General features: G+C 42.1%; 1 protein-coding gene across 3 annotated transcripts in view; it reads right to left on the bottom strand.

Moving 5' to 3' along the window:
- Positions 1-17,544, bottom strand: part of LOC142109019 (uncharacterized) — a 64,518-nt gene that overhangs the window by 31,638 nt on the left and 15,336 nt on the right. For 2 of the 3 annotated variants that reach the window (XM_075193009.1, XM_075193010.1), the window contains exon 2: positions 10,881-10,965. The exons of the other annotated variant lie outside the window; for it this stretch is intronic. In XM_075193009.1, coding sequence (XP_075049110.1) covers positions 10,881-10,949 — 69 coding nt within the window. In that variant the 5' untranslated portion in view covers positions 10,950-10,965. The remainder of the gene's footprint in view (positions 1-10,880; positions 10,966-17,544) is intronic. 3 annotated transcript variants of the gene reach the window in all.

The raw sequence follows: 17,544 nt of genomic DNA, 5'->3' as shown, positions 1-17,544 counted from the left end.
AGAGGTCAGAGGTTGTCGGAGAGACTATATTAAACCCTTAGAATACGTTTTGTTTTTACAGAAGGATTCTAGGGGGGAGGGATTGTGAGGAGCGCGAGGGTCTATTAAGGTGGAGAAAATGTGACAAATTTGTAGATATTGATAGAACACAGAGGACGGGAAATGAAGATGCTCACGGAGATCAGCAAAGGTCGGAAAGAAACCCATATTGTCTTTGTATAAACTTGTTGCATGCCGGTTTGCTTTTTCTTTAATTGTGATTGCATCACATATAGTCTTCTATATATGCGTGTGTATGTATATATGCATATATAGAAGCATTTATCATTTTTTAGTTTTCATTCTGGTGTTTATTTGCGCTGGTGTTTTCTTTTGGAATCAAAGTCAGCCTGTCATCTGCGTACCACCCACAATCAAATGGCCAGACAGAAAAAACTAACCAAACTCTAGACCAATTTTTACGCATTTATGTATCTAAGTTTCAAGACAACTGGTCCTCTCTCCTGCCTTGAGCGGAATTTGCGTATAACAACTCTTGTCATTTTGCAACTGGTATATCCCCGTTCTTATGTAACCTCAGGTTTCATCCTAAGGCGAATTCTCTTTCCTCTGTCAGTGATGCCGGGACATTTGCCTTTACATCTCGGCTAAAGTCCATCTGGAAGAAAGTACACTTTGCTCTACATCAAACCTCCTGCAGGTCCAAAGTCATGAACTGGAGCAAGCCATCTCCTTATCTCCCTCTGGTCAAAGTCAGGGATCAGATGTTGTACCATTTCCTATTACAAAACTTTTGAAGATAAGCTTGTTCCTTTACTTCTACAGGCATTTAATGCAGTTTCCGATTAGATAAAATTGTTCAAATAATCGCTAAAAGCCAACATTAATATTATCCCAAAAGAGGGGAATAATCCCTCCCCGTGTCCTAGTTATAGGCCCATCTCACTTTTGAATGTAGATGTTAAACATTATGCAAAATTAATTGCTAACCACTTAAAATTTATTCCCCTAACATAATACATGATGATCAGGTGGGTCGTGAACTCATGACAACACAACCAAAGTAATTACTTTGATCCATCTTACCTTATAGAAAGATATCCCATCTATCTTATTCTCTACTGATGCAGAGAAGGCCTTCAATAGGATTGATTAGGATTTTAAGCCAGGCATTCTGAGACACATGGCTTTGGTCCTAAGCCTCAGTTTAACAAATGACTGCCAATTTCTAAAAAATACAGTCCCTAGCCCTGGAGCCTCACAGCAGCTTTAATTAAAATCTCCCTTAAAGCACAATGCTTGGAGAAAGTATACCTGTGTGGTGGTATAGGGAATGCCTCTCTGCATCTGCTACACAGGACCCCAGTCACTACCTGCGATGGCAGTGACCAGTTCAGTCACTGCCAATATTGGGAGCAGGGAGGCAGCATCAGAGACATGACTCTGCACCTCTGATCCCTGCTCCAGCATCACACAGCCACCCTTGCTGTGCGATGTATTGGGTCATTCAAACCGCTTCTATCTAGACCTGCCAATGTGGCCAATATTAAAAATATAAAAGAAAAGCTGCTAGAGCAGCTCCAAACATGGCCCACACTGAAGAGCACTTTAAAAAAACTAAAATTGTGTACCGGCAGCTGTGGGATATGCAGGGCAAAGAGAAGGGGCTATGATTTTGATACAAAGAATTAAAAGGGGCTATGATTTTGATACAAAGAATTAAAAAGTGCTCACTCCTGGCTCCACTAAATACACCAATGTTCCAGTGTCCTCCAATTGGTTGCCAGAGAAATGGTAATTTATCAACCACATTCAATCAATTTTGATTGAGTCAGTAATAGGCATAAATGTCACTTTGGGCTTGATATTGAGGACTAAATGGTTAAAATCTGGTACATAGGTGAAGGTGGGAAAGGGGTTGTGGTGAGGGCAAGGTTGAGGGCACGAGGTTCAGGGGTTTATGAGCCCGTTGTGTGGTAACTAATCTATAGCCAGACCATGTGCAACTTGGTGGTGTTAAAATGTAACCATTTAATAAACAGTTTTGTTAATATAATGTCAGATCAAAGGGTAAAATGGGTAAGTTTCTTGCCAGCCCTGAAGTTCATTTAAGGAAATTGTGAGTGCCTAGGAGTGGTTTCTTAGTTCAAACATCGAGAAATAGCCCTAGCTGATACGGATCTTCAACAACTGCTAAGTAACAAGAAACATCCACAAGAAATCATGACTCATCTCTACATTGATTGTAAAGAAACATCTGTGCAAGTACTTTGAGTATTCAATTTAACTAGTGCACATCATAGGGCTACACTATGTATGTTTTTCTTTTCTCCCATCTTACACGCCACGTGGACCAAGGAAATGATAAAGAATATTTAAAGACTTTGGAACTAACAAGCATCTTCTAACAAAATGATAGTTTGAACTAAAAAACCACTCACACTTTCCTTAAATGAACTTCAAGGCTGGCAAGAAACGTATCCACTTACCCTTTGATCTGACATGTTCTTAACAAAACTGGTTATCAAGTGGTTATATTAACACCACCGAGCTCCACATGGTCTGGCTATAGATTAGTTATGACCCAAAGGGCTCATAAACCCCTGAACCTCGTCCCCCCAACCCTGCCCTCACCACTACCCCTTTCCCACCTTCGCCCACATAACTGATTTCAATCATTTAATTTTCATATTGAAGGTTATAAACGACCTTGCGCAAGTTATCATGGCTGCATCCCCACACCTACCCCTAAAGTTACCAAGGAGCGCTGTTCTCTGAATCACTTTTATATTGTGAAAATGGCCCAATATTGGCTACATTACTACAGTGTGTGTGGCTAGCCTTAGGTTCTTTTTCCTTCTTAACATCATTGTCACAGTGTCAGGATCTGCTTTGCAACCTCTGCAGTATTGCCTCAGGATGGTGCTTCATCTCGGCAGCTCCTGCCTCTGGGACAATATTGACTTTATTATTGTATTTACCCTGCAGTACCTGTGAACCACCAGGAGTGCTGCTGTTCTGCTTTTCTCTTCCCACTACCAGGAGTTAACTAGCTGCACTAGTTAATCAGTCGCACCTGATTGTTTTCTATATATGCCTGCCTCTCCCAATTACCTTTGCTGGTCATTAATGTTTGTTACTAACTGCCTTGGTAAAAAAAAAATTGTTCCTGTGGAAATCCTTGTCTTTAGGCAGTTCCTCCTTTTCTGTAATTATTTACCACTCATCTGTACCTTGTCATCTGAAGGTAAACCTGATATCTGCCTTTGCCTGGACATGCTGCAAACCTATAATTTCTGAGAATTCCTGGCTCCTGCTGTTTATCTTGCTTCAACTAAGTTCCTACTGAGTTGTTTCCATTATCATTTACCTGTTGTTCTGCACTACATGGAAGTCTGTTTATTCACTACCTGCTCTGTGTTTACTTTGCATCACCTGGACGGTGTTTTCAATGCAATAAACAGTTTAATGTTTTCAACATATTCTGGCTCCCTGGCAGCAATTAAAAGGACCTAGTTTGTGGAATTTGTAACACCGTTTGGATTGGTGGAGATTTTAATTTCCAGTACGCAAACTATACATCTGAAACTTGAAGCTGCATGACATTGTTTGCTATGATTCTTATTCACCAAGAGTCCCTATGGCTCAGTTATCTATCCATCTATCTATATATATATATATATATATAATTTCTTCATGTATTATTTGTTTATCTCATATTTCACTGGATACCAAGCCATGCGCTTCAGACATAGTATCATTCATATATACATACTAGCTGTAGTTGTTGTAATCAATAAAGCTTACTTGAACCAGGTCAACTAACAGTATCTCCTAGCTGCCAAGTCCCTACATAAGGTCCATTTTTCTCCCTAAAACTGAAGGTTCTATATCAGGCCTATCCAACCTGCGGCCCTCCAGATGTTGTTAAACTACAAGCCCCAGCATGCTTTGCCAGTAGACAACCTGTTGATAGCTGGAAGGGCATGCTGGGACTTGTAGTTTCACAACATCTGGAGGGCCGCAGGTTGGACAGGCCTGTTCTATATCTTTACGGTGCATTGCTATCTCACATATTATTCAGAAGTTGTCACATACCACAGACATGCCAACGTACATTTCACTTAATGCTATTTCAAGGTTTTTGCCATGATGAATATATAATGAATATTACTTTCATAATAGGGAAGATAAATCTATATGATTATGAGGATATACAAATCTGTGAATTATACTGGTGCAGTATTCCCCCCCCCCCCCTCCTATTTTCTTATTTTTTGTCCTTTCCCCCCTTGCACTACTGCCAGGGTGCTGGCAGTTCATGTGGTAAACAACCTTTAGGAAAAAAGCAGACAGACATTGTGGTGTAAAATCAGTATTTGTATTGGACTGGACTTCTGGACCAAATTAAGACATTTTACAAATAATACAGACATAGATGTATGACAGCATATACAGCCATCTTATAAAAAATAAAGTAAAAGTGTGTCAATATAACAGCCCCCTTCTTCTCAATATTGTGCGATATAGAAAATTTTCTTCTAATCGCCCAATTAAACAAGAAAAGGTTGCGGGCGCAGCTGAGTGATGTTCAGTTTCCTGGCGATACTGGCTGGGACCAGTAAGAGATATCTTACCGCTCAATAGGCCAGTGCAGGGTCCCTTTGCACAAGCACACTGGAACTGGAAGTCTGTACTTTCAGATTCAATAAAATAAAAATGAAAAGTGGTTTAAAAAAAAAAGTCAGATTTGTCTTGTTTTTTTTTCTTAATTATAACAAATTTTTTTACTAATTAGATATTTTTTTCCTTACAATACCCCCAGCTATTGCCATCATGAGATCCTGACCGCACATGGGGTTCAAAGAAGTTAAAATTATACTTACCTCTACCCCCATATCTATTATTTGCAGCTGGTGGACAGGGAAGGGAATGGGGTTTAAGGAACTAATCACAATGTCACATAATAATATCATTAAGCCCCACCTTCTGACTCACTGTCTAGAAAAAAAAGAACGAAGAGCTAGCGGACTGGATATGGCACTAAAAGTGCCATATATCCCCATCCTGGCACCCAGAATCTCAGAGGCACCTTTGTTTGAAAGGAGGGGTCCCTTCTTTCAAGTTAGGTGCCCTTTTATTTGTTAATGTATGGTGATTGTGTGACCACCAGACAATTGCCCCCAACACTACAGAAATAATTAAGAAGTCGAGAGATGGGGGCAGTAGGGCACAGTTCTCCCCCGTTTTAGCTTAAAAAAAAAAAATTCAGGGGAGTCACCTCTTTCAATTGGTATGGGTATCTAGTAGTTATTATCTTGTGATTACCAGGCAATAACACCCTATACTACAGAAACATTAAGGAGCCAAGGATGAGAGCAGTTTTGCAATTCCCAGATCTCCCCATCTTGGGACCTAGAGATAGAGGGGCACACTGGTTTGAAAGAGGGGAGTATCCTTTTTAAATAAGGTGCCCCCTTAGTAGTTATTGTCTTAAGATCACCAAACAAGAACACCCTAAGCTATAGAACGCATTAAGAAGTCCAGAGATAAGGGAATTATAATGCCCAGATCTCCCTTAATGTGGTTTCAATAAACGCATTTAGGTTTTGGTTTTGAATCTGGATTTCATTAAAAACTGTGAAAAACAGGAAAATAGTTTTGAGATGTTTTTGATTCTACATTAGTATTTTTATCACTAACTTTAATTTACACTATTTTCTAACGACCTCCTCACAACTGTCAATATTTGCACAACTATTGGCTAAAAGCCGCAGCGAGCTGGCTGGTTAAATTAGTGACAAAGCAGCAGCACAAATACATCACAGTTCAACAAAAGATACAATCCCTAAGAAACATAGTGGCAGAGCACTGGCTGATAGGATGGTCATTTTAGAAAAGAAATTAGACATAGGTGGGCCTGATCCAGAACATAAATGGTGGTTGAGAGCCCACGGACACAATATTTTCTACAGTAGACAGCATGTGTAACAGAATGTAAAAAGGCAGTAATCAAAGCTCATTACACGCATTGCAGCGGTATCTATAGACATTTTAAATAAAACGATAAACCACGACCAGAATGTAAAATAATGCAAGATGGAGCCTCCTCACCCACCCATATATTAAAAATGACATGTAAAGTTTAAACAAACCAAACTTCAGCGGCAGAGAATTCCAGTTTTGTGGCTGAAGTGCTTGATTTGTTTGGTCCCCCACGAAAGAGAACATTTTGGTTGTTGCTTCTTGAACTGACAGCGTGGGGACGCCCTAGGTTATAAATAGACCTTGCGTATTTCAAATTTTCATTATGCGTCGTCTCTATTGTTTGTTTTGTTGCCACCAATATTCTAGAGAAGTGTTTTGGCTGCTTCAAGCTGCAAGATAAGATTTTTTACAACACATTTGAAATACTATTATGGCTCTTTTTTTTTTTGGGACAGCTACAGGACCTTTTGGAAGTTGTTTTGGGGCTTAAATCGTACAAGATTTGGATCCATTAAAGCTTACAAGATTTGAACTGTTTCCAGATGAAGATGTTGTTAAGTATTATTGGAGTATTTATCTGAAAATAAATTTTATGGTTTAAACAAGTAGTGTGGTTTATTTAAATCATAGGTTGGTGCACTACATGCCATGGCTGCCATAGATATGCTGCTGCTTGTAGTACTACAAGCATGAACATGCCCAGACTGTTAATGGCAGCCTGAACTTGCAGGAACCTGTAGTGCACCAACTCAAAACAGGGGCTTTCTAAATGTTAACACTTTTATCACCACACACCAACCACCCAGGGACTGGTTGCTACGGGAGTGGGGGGGCTCTTTTTTTTTTTTTTTGCAAACCCCAACTCCCTAGGGAATCCAGCCCTATACTGACCGGCCTTCCACTGCTATAGTGCCACCAGCTCCGACTGGCACAGTCTAGTGCTCATTCTAGTAAAATTGGGTGGCTGCAAGGACATTGTCCTCCCGATTTTGCTAGTACTAGCACTAGGCTGGCAGCACTATGGTTAATCTGATTGGGGAGCTCTCAGGGTTTGTTTTTGTTTTTTCAACCTTTTTGTGCCATCACAAGTTTTTAGGTGTTTTATTACGATTTTAATTTTTAAAAAAATAATTTTAACACCATTTTGTACCGGAGAGTACGGCAGCCTCTGGCATTGCTCATTTAAGGTCGGCATTGTCACTGTCGCCAATCACATTGTCGACATGTTCTAAGTGTAGCACAAATGGAAATGTTGCCATTACCGTCACCATTTTCATGTTGGCAGGGCAAGTGTTGGTATTTCTTCCATCAGGATTTCGTACCCACCCAGATTAAGTAGGGATTTTAACAATTTACCAATAGGCATTAGGCCAACAGTGGTCGTCTACCTCAATGTTGACAATGTCATAATCCTCATCACAGAGGTCAATCATTAACACACAATATTAGTCCATACCCCCAAGAATCCAGCGTTACAGATTGTTTGTAATTGGCAGCAACAATGGTATTCCTCATACAATATGTAGTTAATTTTGATGAACGCCACGTTGCAATACATTTTTGGGAAGTAGTCTCCTACGACGATCACTCACAATGTTCCCGGCTATGCTAAATACTCAGGGCCAGAGTGTCATTATGGAGCATATCAGCTGATTTTGTGTGCATAGTCCGCACATTCATTCTGCACATGCCCAGAACCCAGACTATACGCCAAGGAACGCAGCCATGTTCATGTCGTCTTGGAGCACAAAGGACACTTACTACACTATGTGAGTTCAAGGAGGGAACAAGGAGGGGAATGGGCGTATGCACATAGTCAATGTATATTAAGGCGTTCCCATGCAGCTACATCCAAGTCAACCTTCACACATGCAGAAGTGAGCTGGTTTTCTACCGTATCTCTTGCATTAGCTACAGAGCTAGTTAAAGTCCCGAATACTTGTTATGATGAGTATGCATCCTAAAACATGTGTTTGCAATCAGGAGCAACTCTAAAAATGTATGCTATGTACAGTAAACATTAAGAACAGTCTAATTGTTTTTCATTGGTTTATTTTTTTCTTTGGTGTGCGTTCTTTTGAGAGCCAATATTCTATATAGACATTGTATGTATCCTGCAGTGTCTTGTCTAGTAGAGCAGAGTAAACCTACACCCGCAGTCATCACCACACGTATCTTCTAATCCGCTCCTTGAAGGCTTCAGGCATGTGAACACGGGACTTACCCGCGTTCTAAAACAAATGAACGTTTCGCTCAATATGTGTGCCTTTATGGCTCAAGACCTCAGAGTACACACTGGAGTGTGGGTAACTAGTTCGTATAAGAGGCTACAAATTGGCTCTCTTTTCTCCCAGAATACAAAGAGACCTCACGTTTGCTTCAGTTGGTGGCATGGCAGACAACATTTTCTTTGCAGCTGCTGCAATGATTTACATGTGGTCGCTGAATGTCGAAAATCTCAGAAATTTTATGGGCCACGAACAGCATCTTCAGCACCGACTTCTTATTTTTTAAGCAGTTATGAACAACCAAGCTTATTGTGCGTGCAAAGCATGGTACGCGTTGAAATTCAACCAGTCGTAATGCACACACACAAGTTCACTCCGTTATTGGCAATGAGAAATTCTGAAGCGAATCTTAGCGGAGTGAGCCATTTTGCTATGACATTTTTGAGTTTATTCCAACAGACTGACAATGACATGTTTCTTTGTGTAGACAGTAAAAGAGATTAGCTTGCCAGTGAATAAACTGGCATTGTGCTCTAGCACTACAATGCTGAAAGGATGAGGAGGAGAAGGATGATGATGATGCTGCTGCTACAGGCACTGCTGCTGCGGATGGCAATACACCTGTGGGATGTTATGGTCATGTAGTCTTCTATTTGACTAGTATTACTTGTCTACAGTCATGGCCAAAAGTTTTGAGAATGACACAAATATTGTTTTTCACAGAGTTTGCTGCTTCAGTGTTTTTAGACCTTTTTCTCAGATGTTGCTATGGTATACTGAAGTAAAATTACAAGCATTTCATAAATGTCAAAGGCTTTTATTGACAACTATATTAAGTTTATGCAAAGAGTCAATATTTGCAGTGTTGACCCTTCTTTTTGAGGACCTCTGCAATTCACCCTGACATGCGCTCAATCAACTTCTGGGCCACATACTGACTGATGGCCGCCTATTCTTGCCTAATCAATGCTTGGAGTTTGTCAGAATTTGTGGGTTTTTGTTTGTCCACCCGCCTCTTGAGCATTAACCACAAGTTCTCAATGGGATTAAGGTCTGGGGAGTTTTCTGGCCATGACCCAAAATTTTGATGTTTTGATCCCAGAGCCACCTGGTTATGACTTTTGCCTTATGGCAAGGTGCTCCATCATGCTAGAAAAGGCATTGTTCATCGCCAAATTGTTCTTGGATGGTTGGGAGAAGTTGCTCTTGGAAGATATTTTGGTACCATTCTTTATTCATGGTTGTGTTCTTAGGCAAAATTGTGAGTGAGTGAGCCCACTCCCTTGGCTGAGAAGCAACTCATGGTCTCAGGATGCTTTACTGTTGGCATGACATAAGACTGATGGTAGTGCTCACCTTTCCTTCTCCGGACAAGCGTTTTTCCAGATGTCCCAAAACAATCTGAAAGGGGATTCATCAGAGAAAATGACTTTACCCCAGTCCTCAGCAGTCCAATCCCTATACCTTTTGCAGAATATCACTCTGTCCCTGATGTTTTTCCTGGAGAGAAGTGGCTTCTTTGCTGGCTTTCTTAACACCAGGCCATCCTCCAAAAGTCTTCACCTCACTGTGCGTGCAGATGCACTCACACCTGCCAGCTGCCATTCCTGAGCAAGCTCTGCACTGGCGGTGCCCCAATCCGGCAGCGGAATCAACTTTAGATGACAGTCCTGGCACTTGCTGGACATTCTTGGGCATCCTGAAGCCTTCTTCATAACTACTGAACCTCTCTCCTTGAAGTTCTTGATAATCCGATAAATGGTTGATTTAGGTGCAATCTTACTACCAGCAATATCCTTGTCTGTGAAGCCCTTTTTGTGCAAAGCAATGAAGACTGCACGTGTTTCCTTGCAGCTAACCATGGTTAACAGAGGAAGAACAATGATTTCAAGCACCACCCTCCTTTAAAGCTTCCAGTCTGTTATTCTAACAATCAGCATGTCAGAGTGATCTGCAGCCTTGTCCTCGTCAACACTCTCACCTGTGTTAACGAGAGAATCACTGACCCGATGTCAGCTGGTCCTTTTGTGACAGGGCTGAAATGCAGTGGAAATGTTTTTGGGATAAAGTTCATTGTCATGACAAAGAGGGATTTTGAAATTAATTGAAATTCATCTCATCACTCTTCATGACATTCTGGAGTATATGCAAATTGCCATCATAAAAACTGAGGCAGCAGACTTTGTGAAAAATAATATTTGTGCGATTCTCAAAACTTTTGCCATGACTGTACATTGCCTGTTTCACCTTGTCCAAGCCTCTACAGCCCACTTCAAGAGCACACAATTGCAGCAAACATCCTACCCACATGCTATTCATTCTAAAATGGCAGCAGATAACAGGAGTGAGGGCTATATATAGCAGATATCGATCCAAAATTCAAGAGATCCGTCATTTTACCGGAAATTACGTTTTCCCTCATTTCCAGTTCCCAATTTGGCTAAACAACTAGAATCATGGCTCAGAACCCCAAAATTCGGATCTGTTGGATTTCTCAGAATCAAAACCGGTAATCTCTATTAATTTTAGTATATTATGTTTGTATTTTTATTGCTGTTAGAGTGAACAATAGATGAAGCAATCTTATATCACTTGTGGCATCTCCCAATCAGTTCACAGTTTTACAAAGTAATCAGTAATCCTGTGTTAGATAACCCGAGTTACCTCCATTTCACCAATGGTTATCTGTTTGGCATCCACAGCATCTCCTGAACCCGTCTTACATTCCTCCATTAGGACAAGATGTACCCTTAAAATAGAAGAATTACAATAAAATACATAAACATAGCATTGTGTTTTAAGTCCAATACACCCAGAATAATATAATAATTTATGGGTTCTAAAATATTTATTCTCTTCATATTTGACATAATTATAGCAGCTCTCTTCTAAAAAGGGAAATATTAAAATGTCCACATAGGCAAAAAGATAGATATGTTGTCTTTAAAGAATATTCATCAGTTAAAAAAAAACATATGAGGAGATCAGGAAGATGGATATGGAAACCCTCCTCGTACCCAATATTAAAAAGGATACTAATAAACAATTAGAATCCGCTTTCATCACAAAATACAGTCATAAGTTATTAAGTGTGGGAAGTTGGGGTGGCTCCACAACAAACCATTATGGAAGTGGCTTAGAGTACGTATTTTCTTATTGGTACCATGCCAGGTTTATTATTCCCTTATTACTCCTACTGCCAATTCAGTATCTGTATGAACACCTAATTTGGAAGGTCTTCATAGTAGTCCAGTAAAACCATAGTCAGGATGGAGGCCTTTCTCAAGATCTTGAAAAAAGGCACCTCAAGTTGACAACTCGATACTAAAAAGATACCTGGACAGACCACACAAAATTAAATATGTTTTCTGTTTGTTACATCCATGTAGTTTTTTACATGTCAACATGAAGTGTGCCACCTAAACTATGAAAATTCATGAGTCTTTGTTACGAGTGAGTAGTCCATGTACTAGCAGAGGCATGCTAACTATGCTCTTGGGAAACATCCTGTGAAATCATAAGCTGCCATCTCGCAGTAGCTTGGATATGTATGATCACATGATGTTAGGGTTACAGGTACGTCTGCCGCCACGAAAAGCTTTGAAGGCTTTTGGTACAGATCATGGTGCAGAAAACAAAGCACTGCACGGAAGGCTGTCATTGACATCATAGTCAGAAGTTAGGGGACTGCCACATGCAATGTTTACATCAATCTCTGATATCCCATTCTAAATGCCAATATGTGTGAAGGCATACCTCCCAACCATCCCAATTTAGGCAGGACAGTCTTGACTTGAGGGCCCATTCCTATTGGGACAGCTTTGTCCAGCAAGTGGTAAGGTAAGGCTGCATCTCCCACTCTCTGCCGTTCTGCACAGGTGCCCTCTGCATCAATGGAGGTGTTTGGAGGTGAGAAATGTGATTTTGCTAAGCTGATGATATCTTGTTGCCTTTAGCCATTTTGTTCTGTTATAGCTTAAAGACAGATTAGATGCAGCTGGTTTGTAGGAGTAATTCATTGTTTGCAGGAGACTGTGCTTATAACCTTGGACATAGCAGACAGGAGATAAGCCAACTCCCCCTGGGGAGAATTCCTGTGTGAAAATGAGAGAATGTAGTAACATCTGTGTAAAGGGAGCATGAGTGGTTAAAACCTTTTGGGGCGTAGTTTTCTGTAATACGTGATTTTTGCTATATAGATATGGACTTGTAACTAATAAAGCAGAGCTAATTGTACACGCAAACCATGCAGTGTATTTAATTCTCTCCAGCTGATGAGCTCATAACTGATAAACTTACAGGTGAACAATCTCATTTAGATTCGACAGCATTGGAGGTCCACACCGGGACTGCTGACCTGAGCCAAGGACAGAGAGAACTGGAGGTCGCCCTGGACACAGGACCCTGACTATAACCCGGGTGAGTAGTTTTCTACTCGTCAAGCTCCTCTGTTTAGAGCTTCCTCATGTGCGTCTAAGGTATCAGGCACGCGGATCTGTAAGTCTCAGAATTATACAGTTACTAACAATTTGTTTATTGTAATTAGATTGCTGAAAGAGGAGTGAATTTTGAGTGCATGTGTCATACACCAACACCATCCCCAGAACTTTGTCAAGAAGTTTAGAAAGAGTTTTCAGACCTTCGTCCCAGATACTGTCAGGCTATTCTGCACAGGGGCATCTAGTGTCTGGAGTCCAAAGAACCGGACATCCAGTGTAGGGTGTCCAAAGAATCAGACATCCACCCCATTGTGTCCACAGAACGGGATGTCCACTATTGAGACTCAAAAGTGCTGTCAATATAGGGGAATATAGACAGTAAGCAGATAGATGACAGCAACCCCCCCATAGAAATGATGCCCAGATTTCTAGGATGTGTGGGGAGTAGAAGGCCTGCAAGTAATTTATCAAGAAAGCGGGTATAGCCAAAGAAGGAATTGATATGTGTTAATGGAGAAACTAGGGTGTTGCAAGTGGCAATGTGAACAGAATAAAAGGGGTATTGAGCCCAAACCCCAAGAGATAGTTTGAGGACTGGAAAGTTGCAATATATGTGGATTGGCTAAATGTATCACAAGCTAAATGATATAATGACTAAAACAATGAATCAAGTAGGTTGTGTACTAAAAATGTATGTTTGATGCTGCGCAGATGAAAGAGTGAAATGCGCCCCTCCCTTATTCTGTGTAAAAGATTTCAGTGTGTTGAGATAAGGACGACTGTATTTTGTTATATGGCAATGTATGTAACATTGATAAAAAGGTTCAAGAATACTTCAATATTTCAAGAGTAAAAATGTCCAGAGTGCCGAGTGATAATAATGTTGAAGCTAATTTGTATTTAGTCTAATGCTGGGACTGTCACGGTCTCAAGCAATAGCTGGTCTTTACGATGCGAATCCCAGGGTTCGTACAGTTTAGCGCAACTCCAACAGGGCGCGGAGTCTTAATGAGTAGACGGCGTTCACCAAGAACCGCCGCAAAGCAGTATGGTCTTAGCTGCGTCTGCTTGCAGGTCACGGCCCCTGCTAGAGTAATGAGCGAAATCCTTTGGAGAAATCAGGAGACAAGGGACAGTCAATAGTGATGAAGGGTAGAAGAAACACCAACACAGTTGAAGGAACGTCAGCTCTGTAGACAAGAGGATGGGTCTCCAGGTATTAGTTGGAGCGTAAGCTCTGAAGACAAGTTGGCAGGTTAGTAGGTACTTGGTTGGAGCGTAAGCTCTGTAGACAAGTAGAATAGCAGGTACTTGGCCCCGAATCCAAGATGGCGGCGCCCGGGACGAAGCGGAGAGCCAGAGAGAGGCAAGTTTGACGGGCGTCCGGTGAGCTGCCCGATACCACGGCGAGTGACAATACCCCCCCCCTTTAAAAACGGGCACCGCACGTCTACTGCGGGGTTTCGTAGGAATTTTTTTTTCAATTTCTCCAACAGGCGAGGGACGTGAACATCAGAAGCACGAACCCAGGAGCGCTCCTCAGGACCGCAGCCCTTCCAGTCTACCAGGTATTTCAGGCCGCCTTTACAATACTTGGAATCTAGAATTTGTTTAAGTTCAAACTCCTCCTCTTGATGGGCTCTAGGAACGATAGAAGAGGACGCTGAAGAGAATCGATTGATCTTAAGTGGTTTCAACAGTGAAACATGGAAAGAGTTGACAATACGGAGAGAAGTTGGTAAGCGTAACCTGAAGCAAACCGGATTGATGATTTGAGAGATGGTGTATGGACCAATAAACCGTGGAGCCAGCTTCATGCAAGGAACTTTGAGGCGTATATTTTTGGTAGAGAGCCACACCCGATCTCCAACTTTGAAGACAGGGAGTACCGGACGTCTCTTATCAGCAGCTAATTTATAGCGCCAAGAGGACTTTTTGAGACATGATCTTACTGGAGTCCATATGGAGAGAAAGTTGCGGTACAGTAGGTTTGCTGCAGGAACCTGGTTGGGTGGGAGGGAAGGGTGACTTAGGGGTAAATGTATCAAGCTGAGAGTTTTCCGGCGGGTTTGAAAAATCAGATTCTAGCTATCATTTATTTAGTGCATTCTACAAAATGATAGCTATAATCCGATTGGTTGCTATAGGCAACATCTCCACTTTTCAAACCCGCCGGAAAACTCTCAGCTTGATACATTTACCCCTTAGAGGTGGATTCATGAAAGGTATTGTTGTGAGAAAATTCAGCCCACGGTAGGAGATCTACCCAATTGCCCTGGTTAGCAGAGGAGAACATTCTGAGATAAGTCTCTAAATCCTGGTTCACCTGTTCAGTCTGCCCGTTGGATTGCGGGTGGTAGGCAGAGGATAGATTCAACTTGATTCCTAATAGTTTGCAGAGGGACCTCCAGAATTTGAGACTATTTCGAGAGGGCAGCCATGCAGACGGAATATCTCCTTAACAAAGTGGGATGCTAAGATGGGAGAGGAAGGAAGACCAGGAAGTGGGATGAAGTGGGCCATCTTAGAAAAATGATCAACCACGACCCATATGACTGTACAGTTCTTGCTTGGTGGAAGATCGGTTATAAAGTCCATACTGATATGGGTCCAAGGTTCCTGAGGGACCGGCAGAGGAAGCAGTTGGCCGGCGGGAAGTTGATGTGAAGACTTGTTTTGTGTACAAGTACTACAGGAAGAGACAAAGTCCTTGATATCGGAGTGTAGACTGGGCCACCAGTAATTTCTGGATACTAAGTCTGTGGTTTTACGGATGCCCGTGTGACCAGAGAAAATGGTGGAGTGGTAGTGTTTCAAGAGCTTGTGGCGAAGTCCAGGAGACACAAAGGTTTTCCCAGATGGAGAAACAGTAGACTTGAGCTGTGTGGCAGACACCAGACATTTAGGGTCCAGGATAGGAGATGTTTCAACCTCAGAGAGCACGTGCGCAGGAAACGCACGGGAGAGAGCATCAGCTCTTTTATTCCTGTTCCCAGGCTTGAAGGTAATATGGAGCTCAAAGCGGGAAAAGAACAAGTACCAGCGTGCCTGTCTGGGGTTTAAGCATTGTGCTGTTTGGAGGTATAGAAGATTCTTATGGTCGGTGAAGATTGTAACCGGGTATCTTGCCCCTTCGAGAAGATACCGCTATTCCGTTAGGGCCACTTTGATTGCCAGAAACTCTTTATCCCCTATGGCATAATTCTTCTCTACTGGAAGGAACTTCCTTCAATAGAAGGCACAAGGGTGGAATTGACCTTGGGGAATTTTTGAGAGAATACTGCTCCAATGCCCATGTTAGAAGCATCGACCTCTAGAAAGAATGGGGAGGAGGAGTCTGGTTGCCTGAGGATAGGTGCAGAAGCAGAGGCACTTTTAAAGACGTCAAAGGCCTCCACAGCTGTTGATGGCCAGGATTTAGGGTTTGAACCCTTCCATGTAACGGCCATAATGGGTGCTACGATGGTGGAGCATCCCAGGATAATTGTAATAATTGGTGAAGCCAAGGAATCGCTGGATAGGTTTCAGGCCCAATGGAAGGGGCCATTCCAAGATTGCCTTCACCTTGTCTGGGTCCATTTGTAGTCTAAATCCGGATATGATGTAACCCAAGAACGGTATTTGGTCGAGTTTGAAGGAGCACTTCTCTAATTAACAGAACAAGTGGTTTTGGCGTAGCCGGGAGAGGACCTCTGCCACGTGGAGACGATGGGATGTGATGTTTGGAGAGAAGATTAGAATATTGTCCAAATACACGACGACACAAACAGAGCAAATCTCTGAATATTTCATTGACGAAACTTTGGAATACAGCAGGTGCGTTGCACAGACCAAAAGGCATTACAAGATATTCGTAATGACCATCACGTGTTTTGAATGCTGTCTTCCACTTGTCTCCAGCTCTGATCCGAATAAGATTATAGGCGCCTCTAAGGTCCAGTTTGGTGAAGACAGATGCAACCTTGATACGATCGAAGAGCTCAGTGATGAGTGGGATGGGATAACTTTTTTTTATTATTATAGCATTCAATCCACAATAGTCAATGCATGGCCTCAAAGATCCGTCTTTTTTTTCTCACAAAGAAGAAGCCTGCTCCGGCAGGGGATGATGAAGGTCTGATAAAACCGTGTAGAAGGTTCTCCTTAACATACTCTGACATAGAGGAGGTCTCAGGTAATGATAGTGGGTATACTCGAATTCGAGGAGGGATCTTCCCAGGCAGGAGCTCAATGGGACAGTCCCATGGACGATGGGGTGGCAGATGTTCAGAGTGAACCTTATCAAACACATCCAAGAAGGAATGATATTGTTCGGGTAGAGTCGTGGATTTAGGTAAAGTAGAGATGGCTCGGAGAGGTTGAACTCGAGTAAGACACTTCTGAAAGCACACAGGACTCCAAGAGAGAAGCTGAGAAGTAGACCAATTTATCTGAGGGGAGTGCCGCTGGAGCCAAGGTAGTCCCAAGATGATGGGAGTCGTGGTAGAGGGGAGCAAATTGAAAGTAATTTCTTCGCGATGAAGCGCTCCGACTTGCAGGACGATCGGTTTGGTACGGAGTTCCACAGTACCATTAGCAATTTGGGACCCATCTATGGCTGTGATGGAAACAGGGATCCCCAAAGGCACGGTTGGTATGGAAGCCTGTGAAACCAAAGAAAAAGAAATAAAATTCCCAGCTGCTCCAGAATCCAGGAGGGCAGAGGTAAGAATGGATCCGAAGGGCCCATGGAGGGGAACAGGAAAGGAACAGATCGTGGGAGTTTCAATGGAGGGAGAGGTTTTGGAAAGCCCTAATCTGACCTCTCCGGAGCAGGTTAGGTTCTTGCATTTCCCGGTCTCTTGGATCAGGAGTTCAGGAGATGTCCTGGATCAGCGCAGTATAGGCAC

The sequence above is a fragment of the Mixophyes fleayi genome, chromosome 12 (assembly GCF_038048845.1).
Source record: "Mixophyes fleayi isolate aMixFle1 chromosome 12, aMixFle1.hap1, whole genome shotgun sequence".
Lineage (NCBI taxonomy): Eukaryota > Metazoa > Chordata > Amphibia > Anura > Limnodynastidae > Mixophyes > Mixophyes fleayi.
This window is presented reverse-complemented; position numbering and strand designations above follow the sequence as displayed.